Genomic DNA, 11,708 nt, shown 5'->3' with positions numbered 1-11,708 from the left:
ATTGGTGGGCTGGAAAGGATAAGATGGGTTTGGGCCGTGGGTATGGTCCAATTTTAGACCAAGGGGTAAAATGGTCATTTTACCCTAGGAAGTATTATGGATTTTGATTAAGTGTAGTTATGATATTGATAGCCGGGAGTCACCGAAGCAGCTGTTATAGGTTTCTTCCCGCGATATTCAACGTTTAATGTTACGAGGTGAGTTTTTCTCTAGTAGGAACGGGTCTACGACCACAATGTCGGCCCGTACAGATATTAGTAGTTCCGGACCTCGGTCCGATGCTGGGGCAAGCCCTAGGAATGTCTGTATGCTTGATGTCTTTGTGATTCTTGCATGTTTTGCTTATGTGGTTCTGAACTTCGGTTCGATGTCGGGGCAAGCCCGACGTATGTTATGTGCTATGTTATGTGTTTATGTTATATGTGTTGATATGCTTGTATATAGGACCTCAGTCCGATGCCGGGCGGGGCTCGATGTCGGACCTCGGCCCGATGCCAGATTTGTCTGATGTCGGTCGGGGAACGATGTAGTGGGCTAGGCCCAGTATATCCTTTATGTGATTATGTGTATGGTATGTGGTAGATTGGGGAGCTCACTAAGCTTTGTGTTTACAGTTTTCAGTTTTGGTTTCAGGTACTTCCACTAGCAAGGGGAAGGGCTCGGGATGATCGCATGGCACACACCGCAGTTTCTTTAGCCTGGGATATTACTCTGATATTTGATATGTGATTTGGATACATTGACACTTATTTTGTTATGATGTTTTGAGTATCGTGACTTATGTTTTATATATCAAATGGTAATTATGGTTTTATTAATTTTTTTGAAACAAAATTTTTGGTCATGATTTTTGGGTCGTTACAACCGCCAAATTTCGTGAAAGAGCCTTACTGGTACCCCCAGTACGTTGTAGACGATGAGATGAGGAAGATCCGATACTATGACAAGCTGAGATCAAATATCCTGGAGTTTGTTAGTTTTTTCGCCTTTCCGACATTAGATGACATGATAGCTAGGGACCGGGAGCGGGAAATTGATTTGGAGCATATAGGGAAGAGTGATATGTGCATAATTAGCTATATGTTTAGTATAGATTTTTATTACTTTTCAGCTAATTATTTGCATAATATGGACAAAATGTACTTAATAAGGTCTAAATTATATTTTCAGTCCAGAAGACATGCTTGGAGCAAAAAGGAAGAAGGAGAAGCAATCAGAAGCTGGAGAATGAAGAAAGAAGAGAAAACCTGGAGCTACTCGGCGAGTCCACGAAGCTACTCGACGAGTGCCGAAGAATGTTCGTGAAGTAATATCCAGAATCCTTACCGCACACGGATTTCTCAAAGGTACTCGGCGAGTTGGAGACTTACTCGCCGAGTTTCCCCTGTTTTGAGATAAGTATAAATAAAGGATCTTATTCTGAATTGAAAAAGACTTTTCTGATTTTCTTGGACGATAACTTGCGACTGAGGAAACCTTTGGAGACCTGAAGAACCCTAATCTTTGATCTTTTGAAGACTCAAGGCGAATTAGGTTAAATTTTCCACTTAATCTTAGAAGTGAATCATGTCTATATCAACTAAATTCGTTTTTGAGCTTGTTCTTACTGTAATCATGAGCTGAATTTTCGTAGTTTCTGTTTAGGAAGACCAAGTTACTCCTATGGTTTGATTTATACTTTTATTGATTGAAGAACCTTATGCATTAACCATAACTATTATCTGTTAATTGGAAGACAATTAGGCTGCATGAACATCTCTTAATTGTTAACCTCATATGATTTATGTGAACACTTCATTATATGCCTAGGATTAGTGAATATGAAACTAGGATTAACTAGAGAATAGGTAAATTAATGTGTGAGCTTGTTTGAGAAACCAACAAACAAGAGGTTAGTTGAATTACTAATTTGATTAACCAATTACAAATCTTATTTAATCCAAATAATTGAACTATGGAGTTAATTAGTTTAAACAATTGGCCACTGCTTGAATTGATTAATTTTCTAAGGGTTAGTAATAGTGAATGCGAATCTAACCACTATAGTTGGTAACCAATAACAATTAATTTATCACTTTATCATAAAATTAACCATAGGAGTGAATTGGTTGGACCTAAACAGAAACCCTTTATTAAATTTGGTGAATTTTTACTTGTTTTAGTTGATTAGTTAATTACTTGTTAGGTGGTGTGTTTAAGTTCTAGTCTTGTAAAACTAGAGAAAAACCCTTTACTTTTATTATTTGTTTAGTTAAAATTAGTTATTAGTTTAATCTCCGTTCCCTGAGTTCGACACCCTACTTATCCAACTATACCACTAAAAGACAGGTTCACTGCCTTTGTGTGTTAAATTTATATTTTTAAAGTATTGCAGTTTTCCACTTTTTATTATTATTTTCTTTTTGTTCTTTTTGTTCTTATCCAACATGACTCGAGGATCCAATACGTCTTTGGTTCCTCCACTTGAAGACCCGGAGTCCGCTTTAAGAAAGAACAAAGGAAAAACCGTTGGAGAATCCGCTTCTTCAAAGAATTAACCTTTGAAGAATCTCAAGTCCGTTTTCAGCAAGAAGAAGAGCAGCAAATCAGGAGCATACAGCGCCTCTTTAGCAAGCGAAGACCCAATCAGAGAGGATACCGAGTACGAAACCGAAGGAGAAGAAGACCCTACATTCGGGCACGTTTCCGATTCCGACGACGAATTAGCTATCCCTATGGCTAACATCGATGAAGTCCCCATGGGGGAATGGAAGAAGAGGATACGCGATGATACCGGGCCGGGACTTGTGCAACCCGCAATTCTCGCAACTGCCACTTTTGAGCTTAAGGGTCACATTCTTGCTCTACTCAAGGAGATCCCTTTCCACGGAAAAGACCACGAAGATGCTTACAAACACTTGCATGAAGTAAATGATGTAGCTGATTATTTTAATGTTCCAAACGTGCCTCGCGAAACTCAGCTACTTCGCATGCTTCCGGTTACATTGAAGGGTGCTGGAAAGGATTGGCTCAAGTCACTTCCCCCCGGATCCATCACTACATGGGCCAAGATGAAAGAAGAGTTTATTGATCAATTTTGCCCACCCTCCAAGATATCTAAGTTAAAGAAAGCCATAGCCAACTTTGAACAACAAGCTGGAGAGTCACTTTATGAAGCTTGGGAGAGGTACAAGAGTCTTCTAAGGAATTGCCCACATCATGACCTCAATAGTCAACAAGAAGTCTCCATTTTTTATGATGGAGTAAATGTTACAACAAGGCAATTACTTGACTCGCAAGGTCCACTAACAAAGAAGGCACCCCCGGTGATAAAGCAACTAATTGAAGAATTCTCTAAGCATTCTAGAGAATACCACAACCCAAGGAATGATGTGACAAGAGGATCAGCTTATGCAGCTTCAGAAGATTTGTCAACAGTTATGGCTATGTTGAAAACCATGGATAGGAGGATGGATAAAATGGATCAAACGATACATGCTATTCGGGTGGGTTGTGAGAATTACAATGGACCTCATCTTACTAGAGATTGTGACTTGGACGAGAATGGGAATAAGAAGGTGCAAGTATGTTACTCAAGTGGTGACCGATATGATGAAGATTGACGGAAACCCAAGAAAGAGTGGCTTCCTTATGATGAGTACAAGAGGGTTAAGGAGGAGAAGTTTAAACAAAAAGGAAGAGGTTTTTACCAAAAGGAGGAGCCGGCACAAGAAAGGAAACCAAGTTTGGAGGAGATGCTTACTAAGTTTGTAGCTGCTTCAGAAAAGAGACATAATGATCATGATGCTGCAATCCAAGAAACAAGAACAATGCTTAGAAATCAACAAGCATCTATCCACAACATTGAGACACAGCTGGGGCAACTTGCTCAACAAATTAATCAAAGATCACCGGGAGAACTTCCTAGTAAAACCGAAAACAACCCACGAGGCGCACATATAAATATCGTGACAACAAGAAGTGGAAAGATAATTACTCCTCTGGCCCCAATTCAGTCTGAAGAGCCCAAGCAGTTACAAAAGGAGGATGCAAAAAAACAAAGCCAAAATCAAAATCTGCATGACACAGACCCTACTCGCCGAGTCCAGAATATGGACTCGACGAGTCCATTACCTAATCAGAAAAGTCAGATTCCTGCAAAGCCATTTCAGCCTCCATTGCCATATCCAGCCAGAGCTAAGAAAGAAAAAAATGAAGAAGACTACCAGAAGTTTCTAGAACATATAAAGGCTCTTCAAATCAACATACCATTCATAGAAGCGGTTGCCCAAATGCCAAAATATGCTAAGTTTCTCAAAGAGCTTCTAACTAATAGAAGGAAGATGGAAGAAGTGAGTGAAGTAGTTCTTAATGAGAATTGCTCAGCTGCCATGTTAAACAAGCTACCGAAGAAGAAGGGTGACCCGGGAAGCTTAACATTGCCTTGTCAATTTGGGAATTTGGCCACCATTCATGCTTTAGCCAATTCAGGAGCAAGTGTAAACCTCATGCCTTATTCATTTTTCAAGAAACTAGATCTCCCGGAACCGAGGCCAATCCGAATGGCAATCCACTTAGCAAACAAAATTGTTACATTCCCAAGAGGAATATGTGAAGATCTATTGGTGAAGGTAGATAAGTTAGTGTTTCCCGTGGACTTTATAATTCTAGACATGGAAGCGGATCCTCAAGTCCCGATCATCCTTGGAAGACCTTTCCTTAACACCGTAAGCGCTATCGTTGACATGCGAGATTCAAAACTTACTCTACGGGTGGGGGATGATTCAGTCACTTTTGGGGTTGATCAAGATATGAAGCATGCAAGGCATAGTGATGACACGGCATTTTCAATTGATATGTTGGATGAATTGATGGAGGAATGGCATAATGAAGATCCAAACAAGTCCACCATCCCCTTTACTGAAGAACTTGATGCTGAAAAAGACCTACTTGAAATAGAGAGACTGCTGGAAGAAGCTGATTATGATGAGTTAATGAAGACCATGGAGCAACATACTCGCCGAGTAGAAGCGATCTACTCGCCGAGTCCAGTTGAAGAATCCCGAGAAATCGCGAATTTTGAAGAGGGCTCGACGAGTCCCTTACCTGTACTCGACGTGTTCAGCATGCAGAACGCAAAAACTGAGCTCAAAGCACTACCAGATCACTTGGAGTATGCATTCCTTGAAGATGGTCAACAAAAACCTGTTATAATAGCTTCTGACCTCTCCAAACCTGAAAAAGAAGAATTAGTTCAAGTCTTGAAGAAGAGGAAGAGTGTCATTGCATGGAGTATCACCGATATCAAGGGAATAATCCCCTCTTATTGCTCTCACAAGATTAACCTGGAAGAAGCAGCAAAGCCGGTAGTGCAACACCAAAGAAGATTGAACCCAAACATGCAAGAAGTGGTCAAAAAGGAAGTAGTCAAGCTTTTAGATGCGGGGATCATTTATTCTATTTCCGATAGTCCATGGGTTAGTCCTGTTCAAGTGGTGCCCAAGAAAGGAGGGATGACGGTCGTGACAAACGAGAAGAACGAGCTTATTCCAATCCGAACGGTAACCGGTTAGCGAGTGTGCATCGATTATCGAAAGCTAAACGATGTCACTCGTAAAGACCATTTTCCTTTACCTTTTATTGATCACATGCTTGAAAGATTGTCCGGCCATAGTTATTATTGTTTCTTAGACGGATTTTCGGGCTACTTCCAAATACCCATAGACCCCAGGGACCAAGAAAAGACCACTTTCACTTGCCCGAGTGGGACTTTTGCCTATCGCCGCATGCCCTTTGGGTTATGCAATGCACCTGCGACATTTCAAAGGTGCATGACGGCCATATTCCACGACATCGTGGAAAAATTCATGGAAGTATTTATGGACGACTTTTCTGTTTTTGGATCTTCCTTCCATGATTGTCTTACTAACCTTGATTTAATGCTTGCAAGGTGTGAAAAGACCGATTTAGTCCTTAATTGGGAAAAATGTCACTTTATGGTTAAAGAGGGAATAGTTTTGGGCCACAAGGTATCCAAATCGGGAATTGAGTTGGATCGGGCAAAAATAGATACAATTGCCAAATTACCTCCACCAACTAATGTAAAGGGCATTAGGAGTTTTTTAGGACACGCGGGTTTTTACCGCCGTTTCATAAAAGATTTTTCTAAAATAGCTAGACCTCTAACACAATTGTTTTTAAAAGATGCACCATTTAATTTCACTAAAGAGTGTCTAGACGCTTTTGAATTTTTGAAAGAAAAATTAACTAATGCCACGATCATTATTGCCCCGAATTGGAACTTACCTTTTGAAATAATGTGTGATGCAAGTGACTTTGCATTAGGAGTTGTCCTTGGTCAAAGGGTTGATAAGCACTTTCGACCCATTTATTATGCAAGTAAGACTTTGAATCCGGCCCAAGAAAATTACACCACAACTGAAAAAGAATTACTAGCAGTGGTGTATGCTTTTGACAAATTCCGCCCTTATCTTGTCTTATCTAAAACCACTGTTTTTACTGACCACTCTGCTATTAAGTACTTGTTTGCCAAGCAGGATGCAAAGCCAAGATTGATACGTTGGGTCCTACTTCTACAATAATTTGATATCGAGATACGTGATATGAAGGGAATGGAGAATGTAGCAGCCGACCACTTATCAAGGCTAGAAAACCCGCATTTGGAGTCATTAGAAGAAGAAAAGATTGGAGATGATTTTCCGGACGAATACATTTTGGTGACCACGGGGGAAGAGCCATGGTTTGCAGATATAGCTAATCATTTAGCTACCAAGTACATCCCAAAAGACTTTACCCGCCAACAAAAGAAGAAATTCTTTTCGGAAATAAAATACTACTTTTGGGATGAGCCATATCTTTTCCGAAGCTGCGCGGATGGGATCATAAGGAGATGCGTATTCGGGAATGAAAGCCGAGAAATTTTGGAGCATTACCATAGCGGGCCCACCGGTGGACATCATGGAGCACATTACACGGCAAAGAAGATATTTGATATTGGGTTTTATTGGCCCGCCATTTTTAAAGATGCTACCCAATATGTCAAAGAGTGTGATGCATGCCAAAGAGCGGGAAACATCTCCTCCCGAAACGAAATGCCACAACATAGTATTCAAGGGTACGAAGTATTTGACGTATGGGGGATCGATTTTATGGGACCATTTCCAATCTCAAAGGGCAACAAATATATTTTGGTGGCGGTTGATTATGTATCCAAGTGGGCAGAGGCACAAGCTTTACCAACTAATGATGCTCGGGTGGTGGTGCGCTTTTTGAAGAAGTTATTCTCAAGATTTCGAGTTCCTAAAGCCCTTATAAGTGACCGAGGCACTCATTTTGCCAATGATCAATTAGAAAAGGTGTTAAGGAAATATGGGGTAACCCATAAATTCTCTACATCTTACCCTCCACAAACTAGTCGGCAAACTGAAGTGACAAATAGAGCATTAAAGAGAATTTTGGAGAGATCGGTGGGTAGCAATCGAAAGGAATGGTCGGATAGACTAGATGATGCACTTTGGGCCTTCCGAACAGCTTTCAAAACACCTATTGGTACTACACCATATAGGCTAGTTTATGGGAAGCAATGTCATTTACCGGTGGAAATAGAGCATAAAGCTTTTGGGCTTTAAAAATATGCAACTTTGATATAGCTGAACTTAAAAAAACCGGTTGATGCAAATGAATGCTCTTGAAGAACTTAGGAATGAGGTTTATACTAGCTCCTTGATTTATAAAGAAAAAACCAAGCGTTGGCATGACAAAAGAATCAAGGGTAATAAAGACTTTCATGAAGGGCAAAAAGTTTTACTTTTTAATTCAAGGCTCAAACTCTTTCCGGGCAAACTAAAGTCAAGATGGGATGGTCCATTTCTAGTGAAGAAGGTGTTTCCACATGGAGCTATCGAGTTATTATCAAGAGATGGCACTCCTTTCAAAGTTAATGGACATAGATTGAAAAAATATGAAGAAGGAATCCCGAGGAATGAAGACATAGAAGAAGGGTTGCTGCTGGAGGGCATGGCAGAAACGTAGAACGGAAGGAGTCCAGCTAACGACTCCTTAAAAAGAAGCGCTTCCGGGAGGCAACCCGAGTTTAGAGTTTGCATTTCTTTTCCCTTTGTTTTTCTTTTCCACTTTTAGGATCTGTTTTCTTTTCATTCTTCTTCTGAAATTCTGCTTACAATGATTGCTTGAGGGCAAGCAATGCTCAAAGTGTGGGGTGGTGGTTTTAAAAAAAATTGAGTTTTTTTTCAAACTGAATGATATACTCGCTGAGTTCATACGATTACTCGGCGAGTACCTTTTGAAAATCACGACAAAACGCGAACATGCGTCCCTACTCAGCGATTAGGAATTTCTACTCGACGAGTACAAGCATTTAAACGGGTTTTTACAATCTGTAAAAAAGGGTTTCTTTTTACTTTACTCATTTTCACCAACACATTCATACTCGCCGAGCATTCTCTTCCTCTCAAGTCATTCCTTTGATTTTTGTTGAATCTCCATCCACAAGGCAAAAAGGTATGATTTTTCCTTTGTATTCTTGTTAAAGGTTATAACTCTATCAATTCTTGGTTCTTATTTTGCTTAAATCCGGATTTGGGGGTTTACTCCGATTCTAGGGTTTCGATTTTACCATGAATTAGGAAGATTTGGACAAAATTTCTTGTGGATTTGTGTTTAAGGGACTTAGAACAGCAAACCCCTTTGCAAATTTATGTGTTTTGATTGACCTAATATGGTCCAATTGAAATCTGTTCTCGCAGTTCATCCTACTCGCCGAGTAGGTCATGAACTCGGCGAGTAGATGCTATGATAGACCTGTTATGGTTAACTTTAATTGTTGGGTTTTGTTTGTTGTTGTTTTCTTGATGTTTTTCTGCAGAAATCATGTCCAGAAGAGGTCAGAGTTCAAGAGGAGGGGGTCAAGGAGACATTCCATGGCTTACTTTTCCACAAATCACTTCAAAATCTTCTCAAGTTAGGGCAAAAAACAGGTTGGAGGTTTTGAAGCAGAAAGATATTCATCTACCCAATGCAATTAATTGGGATTGGTTGGGTAAAACTGGGTTGGAAGAGGAATTGACACCTTATTTGGTGAAAACTTTTGACGTGGGTGGATCAACAATAATTTGTGATGGATGGTTGCAGCTGTTCAAAATACAAGAACCTGTGTTTGCAGAACTATGTTCGGAATTCTTTGCTACTCTCTCATTCCAGGGTGGTAGTGAATATTATAACGCCAACATTATCACTTTTTGCCTCGGAGGGGAGCTGCGCCACTGCAGCATAGCGGAACTCGCCTGGAGGGTTGGTATCTATGACCAAAATGTCATCATGACGGAGGATTTTGAAACATTTTTGGAGCAATGTCACAAGGATCTTCCCGAGGGAGTCGTTGCCTCCACTTGGTGGAATACTATTGCAAACCGGGTCTATATTCCCTCTTCTACTCAAGAGGGCCATATTCGTTCTCCGATCCATCGTCTCATCCACCGCCTCATCGCTAGTACCATAAATATGAGGAAGGATGATGACAAAGTTCCTACCCTCGACATTTTTTATTTGTGGAGCATCATTACCCCGGACGTCTTTTGCAACTTGCCTTATTGTTTGGCAAAATACCTTGCGGAAGGAGCAGTTAAAGAGAAGATTAACTCCAAAATTAATGGGGGTATGCTTGTGACAAGACTCGCAAGGTCATATGGCATTTTGGACATGCAAGAGGCAAGAGCGTTGACTGTAATTTCTCCTCCTCCGTTTAGCATTACATTATTCCAGAGGGCAAGGATTGTGGAAAAATTTGGGGATTCATTTGCAATTCCACATGTAGATGAGGTGGTTGCTCCTGAGAGGCCGGGAAGAAGAGTTAGGCAAAGGAACGAACGGGCCCGAGAAGACCCATCGGTTATTCCGGTGGAAGAAGAGAATGAGGGATGGAATCAAGTGGAATATAGTAGGTATTTGGATGACATTGGTCAAGGTGTTAACTATAACAATGAGTCATTCAATTATCTCTTTCAACAAATGAACATCGCCACAAGGCCCGGGCCCGGATATCCATACATCATGAGTTGGGAGGAGCGTATGCAAAGGGGAAACAATCAAGCAGGAGGAAGTGGCGCAGGAGGGGCAGACGTGGAAGAAGAAGCATGAAATTTGTTTTTATTTGGATGTGTTTTATTTTGTTTGATGTTAAACTTTGTTGAACTTGGATTATTAGGACCTTGGTTTGTTTGCTTTCACTTGTGGATATATGTTTTTCAGGTTTGAAGATTAGGATGCATTTAGGAGTCTCATTGGTCAATGCTAAAGTGAGGATTGGTTTACATGAGAGTGCGAATTGTTACATTTAAGGTTGAGTCCGTTAGGATTGAGAGTGACACAATGTGTTATCACTGGAGGAAATAGAAGAAGAGTCACTGAAGTATTTTGAGTTAGCACCTCAGTCAAGAACCAACAGCAGGGAAATTTATTTTCGACTCAGCGACTTACTCGCCGAGTGCACCTAGGGAACTCGCCGAGTGCATGTGTAAATCTGCGATTATCTGCTAAATGCCGATCTACTCGCCGAGTTCACACCTAACTCGCCGATTCCATCAACATTTCACACTCAGAATTTGTTTTGAGCACATTCACTGCAGTTCTTATCCATGTCTTATGTGGAGACTCATTCCTGGACGATTTCTGAGAGCTTTTTCCTAAGCATTTGGAGCTACTTAGATGTTTACCACACGTGACATGACACCCAAGGCATGGATGAGCTGTTCCCATGCCTAAAGTCATTTGAAGTAGGAGCTTAATTGAAGATGATCAGCCTCGCCACTGCTATCCCAGGGGAGTTTGTTCCAATTTCCCCTTTACTTTAGTATTGTTCTTTATCATGCATAACATGCAATGGGTACATTGCATGAATTAAGTGTGGGGTAGGGGGTTGGTTACATTAGCTAACTTAGAATCTTAATTTTAGGCATAATTTCAAAATTCTTGCATAAAAAAAAATTTCCTAGGACTTAACTTAGAAAACTTTGGTAAAAGCAATTAGGATTCCATGTTAGAATTATGTTGATGATTACATGAACACCCAAATGTTTAGTTGAGCTTATACACGTTCTAGTGCATTTGTGGCCTCCTTATTCTAGTGAAATCATGGGACAAAAACATAACCTCGCTTACTTCGAAGGATGCAATATGTTTAGCATCGTGTACCAGAAATGTATCCAGGAAAATTTTTATCTTTAATCAATAAAGGTTGAAGTTGAGCGCCCCTGCTTAAGCATGTAGGTATTGAGTGAGAAAAAAAAAGTGAGATACGTGTTAAAAAAAAAGAGAGAATTACAAGAAAAGTTGTAAGAATTTTGGGAGCAGTCAAAGTATGAAGATCAAAAGATCAAAATTCCGAAGAGCAAAATTCAAAAGTTGAAGATACCAAAAATCAAAAAGGTGGTGAATTCAAAGAAATCAAAGATCAAATATCAAAGAAGTGAAGAATTCCAAATAAGTTCTATAGTGGTATCAAAAATTTGTAATTGTCTAGATTATGTATGCTTGGGTTGCTCAACCAAAAATACCTTGAGGCTAGGAGCTTTTCTACGGATGGATTCGGAGGGATGCATAAAATGAGCATCGTTCAAAAGAAGTGGGCGAGTGTTTATGAGGATTGTGAGTATTTAGAGTATTGGGGGGTCTTTAGGAAAATTTTAGACACA

General features: G+C 40.2%; 1 protein-coding gene and 1 non-coding gene across 2 annotated transcripts; one reads left to right on the top strand and one right to left on the bottom strand.

Annotated features, from left to right (window-relative positions):
* Positions 1 to 3,098: 3,098 nt before the first annotated feature.
* On the bottom strand, positions 3,099 to 3,205 carry LOC145117946 (small nucleolar RNA R71). The gene has a single exon (XR_013712937.1). It is a non-coding gene; the product is annotated as a small nucleolar RNA R71 (small nucleolar RNA).
* A 529-nt stretch (positions 3,206 to 3,734) lies between these two features.
* Positions 3,735 to 5,552, top strand: LOC145112568 (uncharacterized). Its single transcript, XM_079048718.1, has one exon. It carries the CDS (start codon positions 3,735 to 3,737, stop codon positions 5,550 to 5,552), a length of 1,818 nt encoding a protein of 605 aa, XP_078904844.1.
* The last annotated feature ends 6,156 nt before the right edge of the window (positions 5,553 to 11,708 follow it).

Source organism: Lactuca virosa, chromosome 5, assembly GCF_052849685.1.
Source record: "Lactuca virosa cultivar CGN04683 chromosome 5, Lactuca_virosa_CGN04683_v6, whole genome shotgun sequence".
Classification (NCBI taxonomy): domain Eukaryota; kingdom Viridiplantae; phylum Streptophyta; class Magnoliopsida; order Asterales; family Asteraceae; genus Lactuca; species Lactuca virosa.
The sequence above is the reverse complement of the archived record's forward strand: the minus strand, read 5'-3'. Positions and strand labels throughout refer to the sequence as shown.